Raw genomic sequence first — 24,768 nt, forward strand, 5'->3', positions numbered from 1 at the left:
TCGTGGGACTACGGTCGTCTCGTCGTGGGCGCGCACCCTTCGCATCGTGGGACAGTAAAGGTAGGTTCCTGATTGCTACGTGGGACTGGAGTTGAAGATACATCGATGGACGGCGAGGGACTACGCGCAACGGTACGTTATTATAAATAATTTATTCTTCTCACCTAAAAAGCACCTCACTGTTACAAAAGTTGCTTTTTTATATATATTATCTTTAAATTCTTTTTAAATTCTCTTTAAATAGTTTGAAAAAAGATATCCTTCATATATGGACATATTTTATATCTGATGATGTTTAATTAGATACAATGATATATGAGATCTTTTCAATCTCATATAAAATTATTATGTATACCTAGATATAGAATTTGAGCATATATAAAGGAAAAATAATAATTTAAAATTAAATAATCGATTGTTTCCTATCTCTAGCATGAAAATTTTTGAGAAGAATAAATTATTCTGCATGAGTAGTAGTCGCACTGATTTTTCAATATATTGTCACTNCGTATAATCCTGTAATTCCAAAACGCAAATTTTAGAGAAGAGCAGTTTAAAAGTTTAAAGTTTCATATATAGTTTCCTTAGTTAAGGGATCTTTCGGTTTCAAATTTTTACTTATAAATATTGTTTTAAATATTTGGCGACCATAAAGAACATGACTTTCTTAACTTGTTACTATGCAATAAACTGAAAATCCGGTATGTGACACTTATGTAATTATACGTAGGGAGTGACGATATATTCTTTTTTGATATAAAATGTCTATATATTTGTATATAATATTTTTTATATATGTGCTTTTTTTAATATATATTTATCTATATTTTGTACATCTACTTTCATATTTCTATATCACTTTCTCTTAAAGAACCGATATAGAATTTTTTCTATATGTGCTTTTTAAATTTTTTTTATATATATTTATCTATATTTTCTACTTTCATATTTCTATATCACTTTCTCTTAAAGAACCGATATAGAATTTTTTTTCGAGACTTCTATATCACTTTCTCTTAAAGAACCGATGTGTAGAATTATTTTTTGAAACTTGTGTTCTTTCTCTTAAAGAAAGCTCAATGGGAAATATATAGCGGAACGGAATGTGCGGAATCAACTCGACCAATCATAGCCATTCCGTTTTCTTTCCTTCGCTTTTTCTGTGGTTACGATTGGTCGAGCTGGTTCTGCACATTCCGTTCCGCTATAGATTTCCGCTCAATGGGACATCGCCCTTAGAGTGCCAGTACATGAAGCGCGGAAACGCGGAAAATAGTAACTAGATTCCGCGTTTCCGCGAATTGAGTTTGTTTCTTTTTGCACGTTTGAGCGGAAAAGCAGAATCCGGTATTTCCGTGTGTATCAAGTACATTGTACAATTGTACAGAAAATAAAAACGTTGTTAATGGATGGTCCAAGGCTTCTTTTTTCGTTTGATGGCTCTGAAAGAATCTCTGCCACATGGCCAGGAATCGCGTTGACAATATTTTGACGCTCTTGTTCCGCGGGTTTGTTTCTTCTTATATTACATGAAGCACAATTACGGCGGAAAACCGGAACGATATAGTGACAAATAGATATTTGTATTTATTTTAAAAGAAATTGATTTCTCTTAATTCACTGCAATTTTTATTAATATGCTTATTTTTTTAGTTTATCTATTGAATACAAACATGATATTTGATGCTTTCGCGGTGTGTAGTATTAACATACAAAGATGTTTTTTCGGGTTTTAACCGCGTTAGTGTCATTTTTATACCGACGTTTCGTAAACATTACAGCTCACTTCATCAGGGTTTGAAGAGCAGCCTGATACTAGTATAAAAAACCTAGTAAAAAAAACAATGCGGGGACGAGGCAATCTTTGGGTGCTTTCCAACCACGTACACAGGCGACACTGGTCTAGTTTCCACCGAAACCCTCAATTCGGTTCCACTCCGGTACAGATCAAATTTAGTGTTCCGTTTCCATTGGAAGTAGAATAGAAGTGATAAAAATTGATATTTCAGTAGAGCCAACATAAACCTCGCTTGTGTAAATATAAACAGACATAACCTGAAAAGAATATAATCTGAGAAACTTCTAATTGACTCCGCGGAAATGATTCATATATTTTATCTTTTTATTTTCAACTTGCATCGATTTCTTAACAAGTCCCGACATAATGCAGAAATAATAAAAAATAGAGGTTGACATTTAGTTTCAAACGTTTCCACCGATTAAAATTGTATGTCAATTCGCTGCTACTCCGATAAAACTGAATTGAGCGCAATTCGACGTGTTTCCATCGACTTAAATTTGATTTTACGCCGCAGTAGGTGTGAATTAATGGGTGCGTTCAGACAACTCAACGGTTGAGAGATCATCACTTATGATAGGACTATTCTTCAAAATGTGCTACGGTTCCAAAAGTATGATCCAATCAGAAGTGATTATCTCTCAACCGTTGTGCAACCGTTGAGTTGTCTGAACGCACCCAATGTTTCGATGGAAACTAGACCAGTGTGTCTCACTCACATTAGTGGACACATTGGGTTCGTTCAGACAACTCAACAGTTGCACAACGGTTGAGAGATAATCACTTCTGATTGGATCATACTTTTGGAACCGCCGCCGATTTTGAAGAATAGTCCTATCATAAGTGATGATCTCTCAACCGTTGACTTGTCTGAACGCACCCAGTGTTACACAGTGTCGCCTGTGTACGTAGTTGGAAAGCACCCTTTATGTAGCAGCTAGCGCACCGTGCGCGAGTTAAAAGGTTATGTCGTACATCTACAGAAATGGTACCAAAATTCTTATTTCGTCGTGTTGTAACTCACGCAACGTGCGCAACATACTCCAAAGTTTTGTTAAATCCTCTATATATTTCCACTGATAGATGCAACGCTGCGTTCATGTCTGCTCTGCCTCCTGACAGTCCAATGAATGTTTTTGATAGAAATGCCAAGTTATTGCATCGCGAACGCGCTGCCAAGCGTGTCGATGCTCATCTGTACGATTATATTAAGGACGAAGTGGGTGAGAGATTGTCCGATCGGATATTTGATATCAAACGAAAATTTTCAAAGGTCCTTGATCTTGGGTGTGGTCGTGGACATGTATCGAAGCGAATTCTTAATGAGTCTGTGGAAGAATTGACACTGGTAGACATGAGTCCAAGTTTTGTGCAACAAGCTGAAACCACCAAGGGGATAAAAATTCGGAAAAGAGTTGTTGACGAAGAGAATTTATCTTTTGACGCCAACAGCTTTGATATGGTAATCAGTTGCCTGAGTCTTCACTGGGTAAATGATCTACCTGGATGCTTTAGACGGATCAATAACAGTTTGAAGAATGACGGAGTTTTTTTAGCAGCTGTATTTGGAGGTGATACATTATATGAATTGAGGTAAACTTTGTCTAGATATCGCGAGTAGAGTATCTTGATACTACATTGAGATACAAAATATATATATATATATATCTAGTGGTGTCAATTATTTCTGAAATTTATTCTGATAATACAGAAGTTCCTTGCAATTAGCTGAACTTGAAAGACATGGTGGAATCTCGCCGCATATTTCACCGTTTGTGGAAATCAGGGATATTGGAGCTTTGTTAACAAGGGCAAATTTTACTATGTTGACCATTGATACCGATGAGATAGTTATTGGCTATCCAAGTATGTTTCATCTCATGTGGGACTTAAAAGGTGATAAAAAAAAAAAAATGTTTTACCACAATAAAAATTAGAGTTCTTAAATAGACATTTGTGTATTTTTTGTGAGAAAAACTTTATTTTTTTTTAGGAATGGCTGAAAATAACACAGCCAGAAATCGTAACTTGCATATATCGAGAGATATATTGATCGCAGCTGCATCTATATATAAAGAGCTCTATGGAAAACCGAAAGAAGATAACACCATATTTGTTCCTGCAACATTTCAAATAATATATATGTTGGGATGGAAACCAGATCCGTCGCAACCGAAACCTCTTGAAAGAGGAACGGGACAAGTATCGCTCAAAGACTTGTACAAACTCGATAAAATAATCAAATCCAGGGAGAAAACAAAATTAGGTAAGGATGATAAATAATTTATTTAAATATTCACAGAATGTATATTGATAGATTATAAGTGTACTGCAATAATTTGTATATAAAAGTTCTTTTTCACCTAATAGACAAAAATATTTTATTAACTGTATCTTTTGTTTGTTTCTCTCTTATTATCACGTTTCTATAATAATTAAGATTTGTTGTCTTGATCTTTGTGAACTACAATGCCTTTTTCTATAAGCTCTGGAATTTCGACTGCTAACCAAGGTCCCAACTAAAAAAAGAAACTTTTTGTAATTTGTTATAAAAAAAAGTTTTGAACAAGTTTTCTTACAGAAATCAGCATTTTTTCGTTATACACGCGTGCAATCTTAATATTATATATGTAAAATTATTATTTCAACTTACACCAAGAGCCATTGCGTGAGCAATGCCAAACCTGGGAACGTTTCGAGCCCACAATGGCTTGAAGTGGTCGGTAAGACAAATTTTACCACCTCTGTACATCTTTGCTGTTTTACCATCTAATTCTGGTAAAGCGATTTCCGGTGCTGTTGCGGGATATGTAATGGGAATCTAGTATTATCGGAAAGAAAAAACACATTTTATTAAAATTTATATTTTAAAATAATTACGGATTGTGGATACAACTATTTTTGTATTTAAATAAACCAAAATAAAATGGCAACTCTTTCTGTTACAAACTACACTTGTATGAATATATATACTTTGTTACAAGCATTTACTTACGTCAAATTCTATATCAAATTCATATTTTAGGAACTTTTCAATATACCAGCATTTTCCAAACCATTTGGTACCTTCCCTATTTGATTCTAGCCGAAACCAGTCGTTGTCGGCCTCTTTATTATTTTTAACATACTACAACAGACAATTACAAGGTTTTTCTCTTTTTGTTATATACAAAGTGCAGCAGGCCAGGTGGTACAACCACAAATGTGAAGTAATCTCTTGTGTAACAAAAAGTTGAAAATGTAAATCAAGTAATCATCTTTCGTCTGATTATACTTGTTCTGTCGCATATAGGTCTTCTTATTGGTCATTATTGAATATTAAAAAAAAAAAAATTAGTTTTCATAATATACGCAACGTGAATTTATAGACGTAATATTGCAAATAACAGCCAGAGTTATACTGTTCACATATAATACAATCTGTTGGTAGAACTATTACTCGCGGTGATAAATCAAGTTCTAATAAAAAAGAGTAAAATGTAGAGTAGTGAAACAAAAGAAATTGACGACCATACGGATGTGTGTAGTTGCTACATCCATATGGTCGTCTGTGCGAACGGAAAACTGTCGTTGTAACATCTCACACCTTGATAAGAGCTTGATATTCTTCTTTCAATCTTTGCAGCCACAAATCCTTATCTCTAGGACCAGCTCTTGTTTGCAATAACTGAATGTTACTTAGGGTTTTTCTCGTTGATTCATCGACCATTTTTGATTGTACTTGAAGAAGTTGAAGGTTATGACGATCCAGTGTTTGAGCCGAACGATAAATGTAATACTAGCCTAAAGGGCTGTCTACAATGAATATAGTAAGGCTGTAAAAAGTAGAGTGAGGGCGATGTCCCATTGAGCGGAAATCTATAGCGGAACGGAATGTGCGGAACCAGCTCGACCAATCGTAACCATAGAAAAAGCGAAGGAAAGAAAACGGAATGGCTATGATTGGTCGAGCTGGTTCCGCACATTCCGTTCCGCTATATATTTCCGCTCAATGGGACATCGCCCTGAGGTTCTGGAGTTACATTGAAACTTACTAAATTGACCAATCGCAATTGACTCGCAATCGATTGGTAAGGGCGACGTCCCATTGAGCGGAAATCTATAGCGGAACGGAATGTGCGGAACCAGCTCGACCAATCATAGCTATTCCGTTTTCTTTCCTTCGCTTTTTCTTTGATTACGATTGGTCGAGCTGGTTCCGCACATTCCGTTCCGCTATATATTTCCGCTCAATGGGACATCGCCCCAAGTTAATCGTAGATAGTGGAAACGAGCCTTGTACCTTCTTAAAGCTTAAGTTTTACGCCTTAAATTCTTCTTGTAGACGACCCTTTATGTGGAATGGTCTTTATAGAGAATAGCTGTCGGGAAGTATGAAAAAATTGCGCGTTGAAACCAAGCTGTAAATTGGTAGCAATGCGGCACAAAAGTTTGCTCTTTGTTGCCATTGTTGAAACACAACAGACGCGTCCTAAACAAGCGAGAACTGTCATTGTGTCTCGAGTCACGATAAACAAGTGTATAAAGAAATTTTTTTTATAATTAAAAGATATCAAAGGCAATCATGGAGGCGTTATTGCCTTCTGAAATAGCTCGTTTGGTTCTTGGTAAGTCTTTTCTAACTTGTTTTTTTAATCACTTTTCTAATTAAAGAAAAATCTCTTTTCTTTATCTGCTATCCTTTTTGTTGGGGGTAGACCATAATTGTTTTTTCTGTCACTTTGTTTTTTTTTTCATGTTGCAAGCTTCTGGTCTATAATACGTTGGAACGAGCAAAGTATACGCAAACTGATAGAAGTTTTCTTATTTTTTATTGTATATATTTTTATTATTTCTATTAACATATATATTAATAGTTTGATATCTTTTATTTTTTACTACTAATTGTTGAGCAAATCGATTTGATTATTTAAGTGAAATAAAAACTGATTTGAGTGTTATAATTTATGATTACATATTATATAATTCATTTGTATACTTTTTGCTTCTAGGTTATTTGGAAGAACAAAAATGTACGGAAGCAGCCAAACTATTTTTAGAAACATCTCCGCATTTACAAGAATGTCGCACAGTACTTACTCATGGAAGACGATTTAGCACAAAAGTTAATGGTTTTAAGTTGATGGATGTTATTGAGAAGTTCTCTGCTATTAGTAGTATGAGTGAGTTGTAACTATTATGAACAGCAAATATTACTGATTTAGGGTGCGGTCAAAGCTTTGCTTCAAAAGTTTCAAAGCATATATATATGTATATATGTATATAAATTTTGATACATTTCTCAATATGTGTTACTCTTTTCGCAGTTCAAGAGAGATTTAACAAAGTTACGGATTGTGAACAGTCGAAGCATTGTGGAGATGTAATAGAACAACTAAAGTTTCTTGTGGAAGAACCACGCGGTCAACGATTTGTTGTCAATATAAATGTACCTTCGCAGGTAGTTTGTTACGTTTGTTAATTATTTTTCAACTAAATCCTTTATATTTAGCAAAATTTACGTATTTTGTATAATTTGTTTTTTTTTCTCCAGAGTAACGCGCAAACATCAAATGGTTTGCCTGTTCTTGCGTGCAATATGCGTAAAAGACGTCACAGTAATAGTGAACGTATTAAACGTGTTAAATCTCAGTCGAATTTGGAACAACAGATGGACCCGGTAACGAGTCCACGTATGTGGTTCGCCATGTTTTTTACTTGTTGTGATATTTATGTGATATATTTTAAATCGTAATGTTTTGATAAAACAGCGAGTTGTCACAACGTTGACGCGACTCCGCTAGAGAGTTTGCCTGGAAATATTGATCTGTTTAAACAGACGGAATGCGAATCGGTGGAGAAAATAGATGGTAATGTTGCGCAGGAATTTCGCGAACAATGCGATTTTGATAAAATTAATATTACGAACGCCACCGCCATTGGATGCAATAGAAGTAGCAATGCTCGGATGAATACAGGTGCTTGTGATATCAGCGAGCCAAGTAAATATAAAGTAATAAAACCAGCGTTACTTTGTTTTTGCTTTTCTCTTGCTTCGGTTTCTCTGTGTAGATGGTATTGCGAGCGTTGGAAGTTGCGAAATGGAAGTTGAAAGGAAAAAGGAACAACTTTGTACGGTACCTGCGAGATATACCACAGCCACGAGTACGGAAGAGTTGTTGACTTTTGCTAGCACCGAAGTTCAAACTACTCCGTATTCCGAAATACCCGAGTCAGAATCCGAATCGAATGACGAGCCTATTGAAAATCTCAGTGTAAGTGTGATTCAAAGTGATAATAAATATTGTTTGCTGTTTGTTTCTATTTGTTACGTATATATAAAGTTTACGTTGTAAAGTGTCCTCTCGTATACATTTCCAGATATTAACGAAAGAAATCTTGAATCGTACAGAATTGCAAGAATGTATTGCGGAAAATATCAACAAAGCCATCGTTCCTACAGACCTGTCTTTCAAGGACGAGAACTTGAATGAATCGGTTGGTGAAGGGAACACTTCGTTCATGGCTGAATTAAATACTACTGCCATATATAAATCGATCGTTGAAGCAACGGAATCCGATCCTGTGTTTGAAAAATTTCTCAATGAGTTTATTAGGCCCTACACAGAGACCGATACAAGTCCGGAGGAAGATGGTGTCGAAGGAAAATCGAGTCCAAAGTCTTCTATGTACGCGTATATATTCTATTTCCAGTAGTTTGATTTTGATATTTTGTTATTGTTGCTACTTGAGAGCGAAATTCCTAAAATATTGCGACGCACATTTTCAGAGCGCAAAAAAAACAAACGGAAACAGGCGTGAGCAACGTTGTTGATTTGAACACGCTGGAGAGAGATAGCTCGGCGATAGCGGATACTGGAATATCTGGGGAAAATGATGAGGCACCGGACGTGCCTTTGAAACACAGACTTCGCAGTTCTTCCAGACAACAGTGTAACAAAATCGAGGACGAAGATCAAGACAAGACAAAGGATCGAGAAAGAGAGCAGAGCAGCGTTTTGGAAGATCAAAATGCTGCCGCAGTGCTGAGCATTATAAATGCCAATATTAATAATAACGGATCTGGTAAAAAGACTTTTGATGATGCGAAACAAAGTATTATTGCGAATAATAATAACGGTAATGAACAAAAGACGCAAATAGCGCAACCTGATAGAGCGATAAATAAAACTGATGTTCCGAATCCCGCGACATTGGCGGACATTCGGAATGTGAATAGTGCTTTACCTGCGAGTAGTACCGTACAATCTAAAGCAAAAAAGACGATGGTAAAACGACCGAGATCTACGAAATCTAAACGCGATCGAGCGATTGACAATAATAATTTAGCCATAACGGAACACGAAATCATGACTATGCCAACGTTAATAGTATGCTCGAAAGAAGAAGTGAAAATGAATCATTTTGTAGTTAAATCGGCTCCCACTTCGCGTTTCATTCCGATCGCTCCGAAGGAGAGCAGTTCTGGAACTGTGGAGACTGTGTATCTAAAAGCGGTAAATGTAGCGCAAAAAGTTCCAAGAGTTGGAACGACGCTGCCGGCGACTGTGGTGGCGGAAGAACCAAAGAATTCTATAATTCAATTATTTCGAGGAGAAAAAGATGGAGTGAACAAACAATTGAAATCTACGCAGAAAATTGAAACGACGATGCCGACTGTTGATATTCTTAATCAGCAAATACCCAATTGTCATTCGGTAGAATCGATGCGTACTGATTGTAAGATTGTTGGAGGAGAATCGATAACGCTTTATGGCAATGACGAAACCAGTGCGAAGACATCGTTGGACAACACCAACATGCCTATGATCAATCTTGAAGAGAATATCAGTCTGTCGGAAAGTGGATTTTCTCCGTATTTAAAGTTTAGTTGCAGCAAGACCAGCCAAAGTCATAATCTCTCGGATATTGATCTAGCACCCGTGATAGAAAGCGTGAAGAGTTCAGCGACAGCTGATAATAATAACAGAACCACGGACGCGCAGCTGTTGCCCGCTAATAACGCTGATATTATTACAAAACGTACGCCAAAGTCTTTGTTAAAAAGTAGGTCTAAAAATCATAGATTGAGCTTGTCTACACCGCGCAAACGAAGCAGTCATATAAGAGCGCTTGATTTCGGCACTCCTACGAGCACTCCTGTGAGAGTATTGAGTTCTGTTGCGAAAACGAACGGGGACGAGAACGCGCAGTTCTCGTCCGCGTCAACGAAACGTTTGAAATCGGTGTGCCGAACCTCGTTGTTTAGATCGCCGTCGCTCTCCGGTACTTCTCGTAAGCAGAAAAGTCCGTTGAAAGTTTGCCAGTCTTATAGAATTCCCATAGCGACCAGAAGCCCCGCACCCAAGCTGATGGGTGGTTGGGACAAGTATAACGGTGTTGGTGTTATTATAGGTGATGCGTCTCCGCGTGGGAGTACCAGTGCGTCTTGTTCTTCTTTGGAGGATAGAAATGTTCAACGTAAGGTGTCCAAGATAGTAGGAAGTTGGGACGCTGATTTGCGCAAAGGTATACAAATGAATATTGCGAAGGAGACTGAAATTAAGAAGTCTGCGAGAAAAAGAAAAGTTCTGAACAAGGGCAATGGTACGGTGGAGATAAAGACTAAATATAATCGATCGGCAAGAAACAAATGTAAGAAAAAGATTTGTGAAATAAACAAGGTATCTGATAACGACGACGTGGAAAGAATCGGCGAATCGAAAGAAAGAATTTCTGAGAGATACTTGAAAAATGCAGCGTCGGAAAAAAATTTTGCTAGTGTGGCAACGGAATTGCGAAGTAACGAGATGGAAGAGATTAATGTGACGAATCTTACTGCTAACAGATCCGAAAAAATTTCACCAACGGGTGATAATTGCGAGGCGGTACGAGTGAGTAATACAAATGCGCTGAAACATAATATAGTTGAAGAGAAGAAACCCGTAAAAAAATATGCGCAACTGACAACAATAACGACTAATATTAGAAAATCTGATATCAAGAGAGACAATCGCGAAGAAGATACGCAAATTTCCGAGATTTCGAGACTTCTATCTGCGGATTCTGTTGCGCGATTGCCCGACATGATCAGCTTGGAAACGCCTAAAAAACTCGACAACATCGGTCCTCCACCGACACCGAGAGTTCTCAGTCCCAGTAGCGGTACGCCATTCGTTAAGGTTAGCGAAGACTCCGGTAGACTGCGTAGCTTCATTCCCACGCCGGAATTTCCGATAACTCCGGGTATAAATCTGACTCCGAAAGAGGAGACAACCAGAGATATCGTAAAAAGAGACGAGTATAATTCGCCGTACTACAAGCCTACTTCTGAGCAAACTCCAAATTCTGACTCGTCGATAGTGTCTAAAAGTGTGCGGGAATCGCCCGTAATATCTTCGTCTCACATAAAAATACATTCGACGCGCAACAATTTTGCTTCTCTTAATACTTATCAAACATGTACTTCTAAATTGGAAATAACGCAATTTGAGGTGATTAAAGAGAATTTACCGAGGGAAGAAGCTATCAAGGAGTTAAAAATTTCATCCACTTCTAAAGATTCGGCGAGCACACCGGAACTCAACACTCCTAACGTTGTCGTAGATGATCACCACCGCGTGGACCTTGTAGAGATAAATGAATTTAAAGACGTGAGTGAACATTGCGAAAAAATAATCGATAATAACTACGTTGTCGCCGATGTTCGCAATGATTCTCATAACGAATCTGCGTTAAGTAACATCTCTTTGTCGACCACTTCATCGTCGTCTTCGTCATCATCTTCGACGTCATCATCCTCGTCGTCATCGTCATCGACTACATCGAATAATTCGACTGTAGGTACGTGTTCGGATACTTTGCAAGTTGAAAAATGCGAAAAAATATCACGGAAAACAAGTCACGCAAACACCAGTAACGATTCTGCGGAGAACAATATAGTTAAAACGGTAAACGATGTAAATTTCCAAACTAATACTGATAAAACATCGAATAATGATGTTTTGATTGAATCTGAGACCTCGCCGAAGAAAGTGTTTGCGATCGCAAAAACCGACGAACAGATAGAAGCTACGATGAAGGAAACACCTGCGAAAAATGAAATTCTGTTAAACGAAGATGATATTTCGGAAACACCCAGCAGCTCGAAGAGTGGAGTTGAAAATTTGACTAACTTGTCGATCAAAATATCAGCGATTATGACAGAGGAGGAAAAACGATCCAAATTAAGCAAACAGTCAAAGACTAATGTATATAATAAAATACAAATCAATAAATTAAAGCCTAAGATAATAAATATACAACGTATCCGGCGAGGATCGGTGATAATCGGTGAACCTGCGAGACCTGTTCATCAATTTGAACAAAACTCGCTCACATATAATCAAACTCTACAAAGGCAGCAATTGGAAGAAAAACGACAACGTATGATCGCAAAGATTAAGGACAATTCAACATTTAATCATCCTAGTGTACCGAAACATAAACGCGTTATGATGAGAAAAACTTCTGATAATTTCAAAAGAAGCGCTCAGTTTGGTAGAAGACAACGAAATGTGCAATTAATGGCGCATAAATATTCTCGTAAAACGAGCATCAATAGGAACGTTAATAAAAAAAATACGGATCTTGAAGATCATAAAAAGCAAAAAGCTTCTACGCGGGAAAGATATACTGTGCGAAATCTCGTAGAAGAATGTGAGAATGAAGAAGAAATGAAAAACCGCGTGCAAAGCGTCGAATCAAAACGTACAAACAAGTTAAAGAATTCTGACGACAATAGTAATGAGCCACTCGATAATCAGACGACAAAACAATTATACAATAATCATATCTCGAGAGTAGAAAACGATGCGATAAAAAATAATAACAAAAGTGATGAGTTTACGCAGTCGCATAATTCAAATGATCCAGATTGTGTAAAAGAAAAATCAGACAGTAAGGAGAATGCGAAAGAAAGCTGCTATTTTGAAGATAATATCGCTAAAGAAGAAATAGCGGATTCAGTTGAAGCTAATAATATGCGGATTAAAGAAGGAAGAGTTACGGGAAAAGAAAAAAATTTTGAAAAACACGTCGTCGTACAAGAAAAAACAGTTTTGGATAAAACAAAGAAAGAGATGCATAATCAAATAGAAGCACATAAAGCGAAACAGTTTGCAAATATTACTGATAAGTCTGAGAGTTGTATGATATTACGGTACAAAGTGGATTTAGTGAAGCGTGATTTGTTTAGTGACGGCGAAGAGAATGATCACAAAATATCATTGGATGTAAACACGAAAGATGATAAGACTAGGAAAATTACCAAATCAGAACCTCGAAATCAAGATTTTGTTGAAATATCGACGGAAAGGGAAAATGTTAATAGCGAAAATATCAAGCAGGAATTATCAATGAATAATTATCTTCAATGTTTACAATTAGTACCAGCGAATAAGAGTGAGCATTTCCACAATGAATTTGAAAATGAACAAGAACATGGAGAAACGCAACAAAACAAACATGAACAAGTTGATCGGCAAAATGAAGAACGTATCAAAGAGAATAAAAATCAAACTTGTGATGAATCTAGGCACCAAACAGTTGACAGTCCCAATTATAAAGCCGAGTATCACTTTGTGTATGACGACAACGTGCCGATGAGAAAGAGAAGACGAAGATATAGCGGACACGATCTACAGATCAAAATCAATTATGCCGATCTTTCCGACTCGAATCCTGTTGAATGCATTAAAGTGATGAAAGCTACCGAATTTCAAGAAATATTTAATTTATCGCCAAAACTATCTAAGAAACGGACGATGAATAAAAAATCAAACGTGCAAAATGAGAAAGATTATAAGACATGTGATTTTCAGACGGATAAAGATGCGATTGTATTAAAAGATATTGTTGCGAAACCCTTAGCTACCTCGTCTCCTACAGACGTGCCATCGAAAGCTAAAGTAAAGAAGGTGATTGTTAAGACTGCCGCAACAAATAAAGCTGATAATATAAATTCTGATGCAAACAAAAAGCAAGTATTTGGTGGCTATCAAGAGAAAGGTGAGATCGCAAAACGTTTCATAATTTGAAATAAAATAAACATGTATTATTGTTCTTTGCTAAAAAAAATTAATGTTAAATAAATAACATTTTTAATTTTAGAAATTACTGTCAAAAACCGAAAGAGAAAGTTGTCGGAAACGAAAGAAATAAAACAGGTAACAAACCAAATTAAAATATTTGTTTCATCTTTAAAGGCATATAAAGAAAACTTGAGTGATAAAAAAAAAATCGTTCGCAAGTAAATCAATTATAGGTCAAAGTTTTCAGATGTAAGTAGCTTGAGAGAATGCAGGCTTGTGATTGATTTTCTTATTGCTTAAGTTATTCTTTTGTGTGCCATGGCTTTTAACCGTAATTGTACGTTGTATAATTGTTTAATTCTTTTTTAAGATTGAAAAGAAGCCATGCACAACTGATCCGCAAACATTACTTAGCAATTTGGACAGTATACGTTTGGACAAATTTCTCGACACAGTTCACGGACGTAAAGCTTAATTGCTCTCTGTAATCTTGCAAATGTTACATATCTGTGTAAATATTGGTTTTTGTGTACATATGTATGTAGTTTTTCTATTTTTTTACGACAGAGTATTAAAGTACTCACGCAGATAGATAGATGGAGAGGGGAAGAAAGAAAGATGCCAAACCATAAATTTTTTTTTCTTTTTTTTTGTTTAAAATATTAAATAGAGTTAGAGAATAAGTTAGAGTTTTTCACAGGAATTTATACATTGTTTTTAAAAGCCAATCATATAGCAGTGTGTATATAGTAAATAAAATAATTTATTCTTTTTTTTACAAAAACGAATTGGTTTTTTTTTTTTTTTCTTCAAATTAGTACATATTTTCTCATAAAGATAAATATAGCTTTTCAAATTTAACTTTGTAGTTATTGTTTACCAAATAAACTTAATTTTTCATCAACTACCTTGATTGATTAGTGTGTAAAATAGAATAAGTTAAATGGTTTAAATCTTTTCTGCTTGAAACTAAAAGTGATATGTTTCGTTATTGAAGTATGTTTGAAAAATACTGTAATGAGTAATTGCATATTATTGTCACTTTTTACTACTATCTTATACTTTTTGTGTAAAAACAAAATTTATGAAACTAAAACAAATTTATTATAAACTTCATTATAAACTTTGAAATTACCGGTAAACCAAATTCTTGAAGTTGAATGTTGAGTTTATTCTTTAATGTTTTGCGTACAAGTTTTATTTACTGTTCAGTTATTTGTATAACAGCCAGTGTTAAAAAAACTGTCTGATTATTTTTAATATCTTATACATGTTTCAGAGAAATCAATGAATACAAAATACAAACACAATGATGTTTTTAAAATATGAAAAAAATTAGAAAAAATCAGAATTTTAACATTTTGATTTTGCAACTTTGTCTATTTCGTGAATAGCATCCATAAATTTTCGCCATTGTTGCATAGTTAAACATATCCCTACAAAAGAAAATTTATTCATGAATTATATTTTCATTCTTAATAAAGTACTTTTTATCTAATTTGTAGGTAAAATTACTTTTGATAAAACAGACAAATTTCCCAATTAAAGATAAAATCACCTTTTTTTCCAGGTTTCAAATCGCCATCTTTGTCGTAATACATTTCTCGGATATCTACGTAATATTTGCCTTTGAAATTTCTCACATTTACTTGACGATTGTTGCCCAAATCCCAAACAGATTCTTCATCTTCTGTTTTTGCTTTTTTTGGTAATGGTTTATCTTCGTCTGAAGTTCTCTGTTTCTTTTGTTTCTTCTTTTTTGATTTTGTTTCCTGTGAATAAAAGAAATACATATTTTGTAAGATAATAGATGTGTGTGTGTGTGTGTATGAAATGAAATATATTTCAAATATATTAAAAAGATTATAAAAGTATTTAAAGATAACAGTACCTCTTCGCTGTCGTCGCTGCTAGACACGTATTCTTTTGATTTTGGCATCTTCGGTACGAGAACAATAAGATCGCTACGATAGAATCTTTGAAATATTCAGTATATTAAAAGTTTGATCAATATACAAAAGGACATAAAAAAATTTTGATTTATGCGCACTATATATTATAGTTATTTTAACATTGCATAGTGATAAATATTTTGTCAGTAATTTTTACCATAAATTGGTTGAGAAATTTACTTAACAAATATATAACATCTAATTTTTTTAAGTTATTAATAAACAATACATGTGAAAAGATATCACTTGACTGGCTAGTGGGCTTTCTACATGCACCAAAAATATGTGTAAAGATATGTAATGGACGTATAACCTACGTTCTTTTCTCACAATTGCTCTTAGTTTTACAACTTATGACTCGGTAACTCCTGGGCTTCTGTGACGTCTGTCCATATAAGTCTATGTAGTTTTTATCTTTTAAAGATACAAATTATAATCCGAATATCTACAAATCAATAAAATAATACTTCAATTATTTTATTATTGCTTATAAAATTAAATTGTACAAAAACACACAATTATTGTGAAGATACGATACGGTTTATTTTTTAGACCAAACAGTTCGACACTGGTTCGATGTTGTAACGGTTAGATTTCGTGGCTTGATAAGGTGCAGATTATTGAAGCCTATGTCACACTACGGATTAGGATTGAGATTGGATTGCAATTTGGCCAATCAAAGCGAAGATCACTAAACTTAGGGTTGGGTTTTCTTTCTTCTGATTGGTCAAATTTCAATCCAATCTCAATCCCAATCCGTAGTGTGACATAGGCTTAAGAAAATTGACCAATCAAAATCCGAAAGTGGTGGGGATATAGAATACATTCTGATTGGTTAATTTCCTTACGGCTGCGTCTTACGTTCTTACGTAATTTTATGTGCGATGGCCTTAATGCGTGCTTAAAGCGAGAACGCACCCACGGTGAATATCGAAACGTAGTCGCGATAACTTGAGATTTGAAATTGCTCCGAAAATATTTTCGCACAAAAGGTGCACTGAAGATAAAATGAAAAAAAAATGTGACACAAATGTAAATGCGGAAGAAACAGGTTTTTGTTATTGTGAATATTAATGAGTCGCGTTGTTGTGTACGTCGAAGAAAAGTAAGAGTTGATAAAAAATTTGGTACATGTTTTTTTACTTGAGTTTGCCAATAGGAGAGATATCAGACACTCTTATTTTTCATCGAATACAAATGTGTCTGCATATTTACTTTGTAATTTACTACTTAGTTTGTTTTGTGTTTTATTAATTAGAAATGTGACAAAAAACTTTTCTTTATTGTTGCAGTATTTATTTTCTAAAAAAAGCGCATAAACGTAACACATGACGTCATTTGAAGATAAGAGCAATTGTATAAATGTACGGTATTCTATTCTATGGTTTCTTCAAGTCTAACAAAAAACCCGGTGGTGGCGTAGTAAATACATTCCGTTTATCCACAGTGATTAACCATTCAGGATTCAAAGAAACTTCGTAATCACGTAGAATTGTTATCAGTCCTACAGCAGTTTGCAAATTTCCCAGTCGCATACCTATATATGTAAGTATGGTAAAATAGAATTGCTTAAAAAATTAGATGAATATGTAATAAGCAAATTATAAAACATTTCTTGTGCTATTTTGCGTGTGAACAAAATTGTTTCAATGTTTTAATGTCAGGAAAAAGTAGTAATCAAAGTACACACATTTATAGTGCCTTTGTACAAAGTTTTAGATCCGCCTACGCAATTAGGGCCGCATTTTCGAGGAGCGCGCTATTATTGTATCTTTATTGCTCGTTAGATGTAAAACAAAGATAGAATAACGCAATAGCGCGCTGATAGCACTTTCTACACGTAGATCATTGATTGATTTACTGACCTATACAATTTCGCGGACCCTCGCCAAAAGGTAAATAAGTACAGGATACGATCTCGTTTTTCCTTTCGTCGCTGAATCGTTCCGGATCGAAACTAGTAGGTTTTGAGAAATATCTGGGATCAGTGTGAAGACCGCGCAATGCGACGTACACTGGTGTTCCTTTCTCAATAGTTATTTTCGTGTTAGGAAACTGCAATAAATGTTTTTATGAGAGCAATCTGCAGAGTAATTTTGTGATTAGCGTCTCTTAGCTTGTTTTTTCAATATATACAATATATAAGACTTTGTCTTTGATTAAAGAATTTATTATGGAAGAGCTATCTGGAGTGCTTTTGCTTGTTCAAGTAATTACTGTGTATTTCGTAATAGGAACTCTGTCGAGAATTGGCGCAGGTGGATACAATCGTAGTGTCTCGTTTATCACTTGATGCAAATATTTCATCTCGTGAACCACGTCGTATGTGACAGCACCGTTCGCTGCTTCAATTTTCTCGAGTATCTCCTGCCTTACACGTTTTTGCATCTCCGGATGTTTAGCCAGCTCGCAGAGAGTATAGGTCATAGTAGTGATGCTGGTCTCGCGACCGGCTACAAAAAAAATCGCTGCTTGGGCGACGAGAGCGTCTCCTTCAAATCCTGAAACAATTGATTCGGGTGTATCAAAGTAAGAAATGGATATTTTATATTTTGTTTTTTCTGTGACACGGAGTGAAAAAGACGTTTACAAAATAATAAATTACTCACGGAACGGAGCGTCATCTGGTTCGTTCTTTAACTGTAAAAGAGAGTCTATTAGATCTCCTTGTTTTATCTTCGTGACGCTTCTACTGTCCATTGAATCCCAAAAGACTTTGCGGAAATAATTCGTATAATCTCCGAGTATCTGCCCGCCTACATATTTCCCAAAATCCGGCAAAAAAAACATGATGAAGAATCGAAAAGCTCTCAGAAAAGTCACTTGAAAAGCTAGACGTGCTGTATAAATGTATAAAACGTTTGAGTTTTATTTCTTACAGTTTACATGTTATTTTTATATATATATTTGTTTATTATATGTTTTATACATTGTGTACTTGTGCTTACAATTTTTATAAAACTCTGGCTCTTGCGGATCAAAGCAATTCGTGCGAATCCCAAACGCCACGGAAGATATTATGTCGGTAGTATATTTATAGAACGTGTCTTTGGCGTTAATGGATATCTTGGAACTATTTGTAAATCGATCGCGTAGATGATCTCTCATCTTTTCTCCAGATTCTTTCATCAGCAGAAAGATGCTCTTTAACTTACCACTCGTGAACACCGGTGACATTTTTGTTCTATATATAAAAAAGAAACTCGAGATAATCTTTTGATAATTATTTTATATTAGAACAGAAACAAAAAAAAAAGATCAAATTTACTTCTGTATATATATTTATATATATATCTGTGTGTGTGTGTGTGTCAACGTGTAATCGTAAATAATAAGCAAATATCTCGTTTTTACCTCAGGTACTTCCATTTGGGATTATCTATAGAAAAGAGACTCCAACCGCCGATTGTGTCAGATTTGCTTCTCGCGGTAAAGTGATGATTCGGGAACACGTGAAAATCTTTGATCATTATTTGCTTGATCAGCTCTGGATTTCTTACCAGCAGAAACGGCTTGTGCAGTATATAAATTCCAAGGACGTCATCATCGCAATTGGCTTGTTGATATAACTCGCCAAGAGTCACTGCTGGCGACTTGCGCATCAATATTGCGTCCTTGAAATGGCCGAAGAACCAGTGCGCGGGTAACGAGCGTACTCCGTGTCTCTGCCAATAGGTGTGTTTCCATTTCATCCAGAAGTAAAACACCGCCAGAAACAACGAGAATATCAGGAGTACGTTGCAAGCTGCGCAGCCGGTCAGTATTGTCATTGTTAGTTTTCTCACTGACAATTTGTCTGTGAATTTCGTTTAATGTTTTTGTTTAAATTGCAAAACTTTTTCCTTTTTGCTTGAAGTAGAACTCCCTTTTTTTTATGTACAACTGCATATTATGCACCTTTATGTATTTCTTGCAAAAAATAAGCTACGTGCGAGAAGTATGTGCAAACCAGCATCAGCTGAGTCGACTGGCCGCGACTGTGCGAAAAGAGTGAGAGCGTATGTGCGTAATTTGCACGATGTGCAATGTCACTTACTCACGTTTATCAGTGAGATGACTGTTTGCTTTCAATATACGCTGTGTCATGAGATTAAAATAAAAAAATATTACAACTCTTGAATCTACTCTCTTTTCTCTCTCTTTTTCTAACAGTGCGTATATTTTTTCTGCCAAAAACTTTTACACCGTTGTAATAAATACATTTAAAATAAATTTATAATATATAGAATTTATTTTCTCTATATACTTTAAAATGAAAAAAAACACTTAAAAAAACTTTCGACGTACTTGTGTTATCAATTCAATCGAGTGATTACATTATTTTCTGCGCATAAATCACGTGTTAATGACTAAACACATTTTGCATGATTAGCGTTAATTCAAAACGCGTTATATCTTTTAATTAATAATTCACAGGTAGCTGATTATTGCGTAATTTTAAGTTTATTGAATATAAACATTTATCTATTCGGAAAAAAAGATTTTACACGTTTTCATTTTATTTTACACGTCTTTTGTTTATGAAAACAAAACTTTCAGTTTTTATATTTTATGCTGATTCTCTGACTGAATTTCTGTATCTGCAGAATGTTATCGAGACTTTATAGATACTATCTTGCGATAAGATCCGTAACTGATGAATTTCCAAATGTAACTTTTGAATTTATATCAATAAGAGTGAGATAAGTTTTTAAATTCATTGAATTTTGTTTTTAGACAATTTTTCGAAACTAAACATAGAAATATATAAACTGACAGTTAAAATATTAAGAATATAAAAGACAAGGTATAAAAAATATTGCTCGGACATTATATACTTTTTACACGTTTATTTTTTTATGTTTATTTTTAAACATCTGTACACAATATTGTCAATTTGTAAATACACCTATATAAAAGTATACTTTTCCATGATAAGATTTCTGCAAGCAAGATATAATTTTATTCTGCAGTAAATATAAATTGCATATTAATTAATAATTAAGTTTCTTATATTATTATGTTTATACACATGTTATCTTTACATATACCATCTTTATTATTATTTTTTTTTTATATACGTCATATAAATATATATGTACGCCATATTATTAAGTAAATAGATATTAAAGAAACGTGCGATATATTCTCTTAATAAATTTGCTAATATTTTTATTACAAGTTTTAGTATTTTTAGCTTTTTCATTATTATACCATTGAGCAGATTGATTAAACTTTAAACTCATGTAGATACAGGCGCGAATGTAGTTAATTTTATTAATTATTTAATAATGTAAATTATTTTTACAAAAGCATATGTAATACAGGCGAAAACGTTTATATATATGAAGTTGTACCAATAGTGTCTGAATAATATTTTAACAATGAAATTGTGCAAATTTATTGTAAAGGCGTTACCGTTTTTGCCTGTATTGTTTGTTTACGTATACATATACAATCAATTATATACTTTCATATGCATTATGTAATGCTAGACATAGTTTGTTGCAAGATCTTTATTCATAATGAAATAAATATAGAGCGCAATTTTAACAATTATTATTTTGTAATTTTTTTCACTAAAATTCGTTGATTTTATGGAACTGCTATTTGTTTAAAATACAAGTTAATTCCGTTGCCCGCTGCTGTAAACGTTGATCGCGTATCCAGAACGCTTATTTGCTCTTTATCTTGCCAAACCTCGTATTCACGCAAGATCATTGCCAATACAATTTTTGCATGCAACTGCCCTACTTTCATTCCTGATAACATTTCGTAAAATCGGATCAAATAACATCAGATTATTCGAAGCCTTTATCGTAACAAAGTAGTTTTTTTTTTTTTTACATACGTATTTTAGGACAGAGTGAATTCTTTACTGTGTGCATTGTCATTACTTCAACTATTACGTACCTACGCACATTCTCGGACCCGTTCCGAATGGTATGTAAGCGTCAGGGATGTGATTACTTTCAGCAAATCTATCAGGATTGTACATTTTCGGTTCGTCCCAGTACCGTGGGTCTTCTCCAAGACCGTACAAAGAGATGTATATTGGTGTACCTTTTTCGATAACAATATCAGTGCCAGGAATCTAAAATTTTATGATTTTATAGTTTTTCAGTACTTAATTACATTTATTACCAGCACAAATGTATTCTATAAGTTTACAACAATAAATTTTATTAGAAAGTTACTTTGTACTATAAACAAAGAAGTTATATATTTTGCTAAACCGATTTAAAAGTTTAGTTTCAGACCGACCTTGTAGTCTTGACGAGTGTATCTGTCGATAGTAGACACAGGTGGATGTAATCTCAGACTCTCAGCAATCGTTTGATTTAGATACTTCATGTTTTGGAACGCTTCGTATGTCCAACCGTATTTGTCGATTGCTCTGTTGATATCTTGGCGAGCCAACTCTTGATAATTGAGATGATTCGCCAATTCCATCAAAGTGAAGGACATGCAAGTGGCGCTTGACTCAAAGCCAGAGAAGAAAGTGCCAGATTGATACAATAGATTTTCACCTTCAAACTCTGCGACAAGCAATCGTCTTAATTTTTATTATTATTATTTCTTTGATTTAGCTGGCCTATTTTAACTTTGATATAACTAACGCACTCTGTGTTTGTTTCTATTACTAAGAGTTATATTATTATTGTTTTAAAACTGTAAGATGTAATTCGCGGTAAAATCACTTACTATAATCGGGATTCTGCTCGCAATGTTTTAACTCAATTAACGAATCGATGAAGTCACCTCGTTTGTTGCCGGTTTTCTCGCGATTTTCCATAGCTTCCCAGAAAATTTTCTTTACAAAGGACGAGTTAAATAACATTCTCGTGCCGATTAGTTCCACCAATTCCGGGATGAAGAACACTGTCACTAGGGCAACCATCCTCTTGAACGAGTGAAAGAACTCGGAAACTGCGAGAGTATCTCTGACTTGATACAAATTTTATTACACGATCTCTTACTAAATTTTTCAATTGTTTATTTAAAACTCTAACTTTTAAGTTAACTGTGTCTCAATTTAATCTCCGACAAGTTTTATCTTTCATAAAAAGAAAGAAATTTTATTGTGCCACTACTAATCAGAGTTTATTCTATATAAAGAAATAAAAAGATTGTACAAAACGCAATTTAATTATGATTCATTGTCTCGTGAAAAACATCTTGTGACAACTTAAGTGTCACAAGATTTTACTTCCGTTCGTCATAGAGTTCATGATACGAAAAACGATTGATAAGATAATTCGAAATATATATACATAGCGATAATAATAATCACATATATGGTTTTGTGCGATTTTTATTTATTTTCGAATGTGAAAAAAATGGCTTGGTGGAGAGAAATTTTTGATGCAACAATCGAGTCATCGATGCTGTGGAAACACTAAGTGCAATACTAATAAGCCAGCGTTTGATTCATTGGTTCTTCCGAAGAATAAAACTTCCTAAATTTATGCGTCGTTTCGAAATACTTGTCAATTGCTCTACGTAGAGGCATATGCTAATTAAAGAATCTAAATCGCGAATACCTGCCAGAGTAAACTCCGTGTTTGGACAATTGAAAGAATTCATTTTAGTGCCGAGAGCGACTGAAGCGATTAAATCGGTCGTAAATGTGTAACTAAGCTCCTGGGCGTTTACCAGCCTGATGTTGTCAGAATCTACTGGCCAACTCCTTAGATACTTCATCATCGGCGCTCCAGCTTCTAACATCAGCGGTAACATTTGCTTCAGCTTGCCTTTTGTTAAAGTCGGTGTGATTTTAGAGCGTAAATATTTCCAAATCGGATTTTTAAGACCGAATAGATTCTTCATGCCAATACTGTCTTTTTGTGTGGAACCTGCGAAATGTCGGTCGGAGAAATTCTCGAAGTCGCGAATCATAAATTGTTTAATAATTTTAGGATCGCGCAGTAATAAACAAGGCTTGTGGAAAATGTAAAATCCAACGAAAGGCACATCCGGCCGAGCGGCCTTGTGTAGTTGACCAACGTGCCATCCTGGCGCAGAGCGGAAGAGTACGGCATCCTTGAAGTTGCCAAAAATCAAGTTGGCCTCTAGAGATTCAACGCCGCGTCTCTTCCAGTAACTCAACTTATATCTGAATGAATATACAGAGTTGGAACATATGTGAGAAGTGAAATATACAAAAAAATATTTATGAAATTTTAAGTATTAATACTTTTTGTTGTTTTTGTCCCTTTTTTGTACATTATATCTTTTTATTTTATTATTAGTAATAATATAATCGTCCATATCATGTACGCGATTGATAAGTATCCAAAATGATGCACCAATAATATCACATATAATTGCTGTTATCGTTGACAAGTTTTTTTTATGTTTTTTCAGAAGAAAAATAATTAGAGCGAATATGATGTTGTCACACGAAAGATAAATTGTATACTTACCTAGCGTAAATCCAGAACAAAACTGCTATTGACGTAGCGATTAGCAAAAGATAATTTACAACCATGATAATATATCGTATCGGTGCTACTTGCTCAAACTTTTGACCAATACTAATTGGGAAAAGACCTGCGTATCTTTTATAAGCGATAATCAGCAGTTATATTGCAACAATTCCTAAGATAAATATCAAAATTGTCAAGCGATATTACAAATTATATTCCTTAAACACTTATCTCCTCCGAATTTGGCAAAGATTATCGCAACAAAGTTGCGAAAATGAATGTGGACGAGTGCGTAAAAGATATAATATACATATGGTCATCGAATCATTAGACCGATTTCGCACAATCTTATATGGTCGTAATGTCATTTTTATTTCTTATCAAGGTAAAATATATCAAGATAGCGACAAAGTGCAATCTGTTCATTTCTATACCTTTGTTTTCTGCGAAAAAATAAATCTATTATATGAAAAGATAAAAAGGAATTTCCAATATTTTGTATTTTCTCGTTTATATAAACGCAAATAAATTTCAGAAAATGCAATAAAATCATTCGAGGA

At 34.6% G+C, this 24,768-nt stretch overlaps 5 protein-coding genes across 10 annotated transcripts; 2 read left to right on the forward strand and 3 right to left on the reverse strand.

Annotated features, from left to right (window-relative positions):
- Positions 1-2,703: 2,703 nt before the first annotated feature.
- Positions 2,704-4,207, forward strand: LOC109854960 (arginine-hydroxylase NDUFAF5, mitochondrial). Of its 2 annotated transcripts, XM_020428621.1 has the most exons (4): positions 2,704-2,786; positions 2,882-3,391; positions 3,510-3,694; positions 3,792-4,207. In XM_020428621.1, exons 2-4 carry the CDS (start codon positions 2,898-2,900, stop codon positions 4,079-4,081), a joined length of 969 nt encoding a protein of 322 aa, XP_020284210.1. In that variant the 5' UTR covers positions 2,704-2,786; positions 2,882-2,897; the 3' UTR covers positions 4,082-4,207. The 2 variants fall into 2 exon arrangements, with proteins under 2 accessions (XP_020284210.1, XP_020284209.1); XM_020428620.1 differs by having other exon boundaries at positions 2,735-3,391.
- A 21-nt stretch (positions 4,208-4,228) lies between these two features.
- Positions 4,229-5,582, reverse strand: LOC109854961 (ubiquitin-fold modifier-conjugating enzyme 1). The gene is made up of 4 exons (XM_020428623.1): positions 5,385-5,582; positions 4,794-4,925; positions 4,452-4,619; positions 4,229-4,317 (listed from the first exon to the last, which is right to left on the reverse strand). Exons 1-4 carry the CDS (start codon positions 5,505-5,507, stop codon positions 4,234-4,236), a joined length of 507 nt encoding a protein of 168 aa, XP_020284212.1. The 5' UTR covers positions 5,508-5,582; the 3' UTR covers positions 4,229-4,233.
- A 589-nt stretch (positions 5,583-6,171) lies between these two features.
- On the forward strand, positions 6,172-14,897 carry LOC109854958 (serine-rich adhesin for platelets-like). 2 transcript variants are annotated; one of them, XM_020428615.1, is made up of 11 exons: positions 6,172-6,405; positions 6,544-6,613; positions 6,790-6,960; positions 7,105-7,238; positions 7,332-7,470; positions 7,549-7,779; positions 7,850-8,052; positions 8,159-8,466; positions 8,568-13,825; positions 13,928-13,983; positions 14,219-14,897. In XM_020428615.1, exons 3-11 carry the CDS (start codon positions 6,921-6,923, stop codon positions 14,321-14,323), a joined length of 6,474 nt encoding a protein of 2,157 aa, XP_020284204.1. In that variant the 5' UTR covers positions 6,172-6,405; positions 6,544-6,613; positions 6,790-6,920; the 3' UTR covers positions 14,324-14,897. The 2 variants fall into 2 exon arrangements, with proteins under 2 accessions (XP_020284204.1, XP_020284203.1); XM_020428614.1 differs by lacking the exon at positions 6,544-6,613.
- A 98-nt stretch (positions 14,898-14,995) lies between these two features.
- Positions 14,996-16,442, reverse strand: LOC109854959 (activated RNA polymerase II transcriptional coactivator p15). 4 transcript variants are annotated; one of them, XM_020428619.1, is made up of 5 exons: positions 16,339-16,442; positions 16,118-16,245; positions 15,740-15,812; positions 15,407-15,620; positions 14,996-15,284 (listed from the first exon to the last, which is right to left on the reverse strand). In XM_020428619.1, the coding sequence occupies exons 3-5, from the start codon at positions 15,785-15,787 to the stop codon at positions 15,202-15,204; spliced, it is 345 nt and encodes a 114-aa protein (XP_020284208.1). In that variant the 5' UTR covers positions 15,788-15,812; positions 16,118-16,245; positions 16,339-16,442; the 3' UTR covers positions 14,996-15,201. The 4 variants fall into 4 exon arrangements, with proteins under 4 accessions (XP_020284208.1, XP_020284207.1, XP_020284205.1 ...); XM_020428618.1 differs by having other exon boundaries at positions 15,740-15,787; positions 16,339-16,441; XM_020428616.1 differs by having other exon boundaries at positions 15,740-15,824; positions 16,339-16,441.
- A 621-nt stretch (positions 16,443-17,063) lies between these two features.
- Positions 17,064-24,319, reverse strand: LOC109854957. Its single transcript, XM_020428613.1, has 12 exons — positions 24,206-24,319; positions 23,324-23,895; positions 22,485-22,727; positions 22,044-22,318; positions 21,693-21,873; positions 21,384-21,541; positions 19,155-19,603; positions 18,749-18,984; positions 18,410-18,640; positions 18,018-18,301; positions 17,666-17,855; positions 17,064-17,337 (listed from the first exon to the last, which is right to left on the reverse strand). The coding sequence occupies exons 1-12, from the start codon at positions 24,268-24,270 to the stop codon at positions 17,180-17,182; spliced, it is 3,042 nt and encodes a 1,013-aa protein (XP_020284202.1). The 5' UTR covers positions 24,271-24,319; the 3' UTR covers positions 17,064-17,179.
- Between the last annotated feature and the right edge of the window lie 449 nt (positions 24,320-24,768).

Source organism: Pseudomyrmex gracilis, unplaced genomic scaffold, assembly GCF_002006095.1.
Source record: "Pseudomyrmex gracilis isolate BER0280 unplaced genomic scaffold, ASM200609v1 scaffold_76, whole genome shotgun sequence".
NCBI lineage: Eukaryota > Metazoa > Arthropoda > Insecta > Hymenoptera > Formicidae > Pseudomyrmex > Pseudomyrmex gracilis.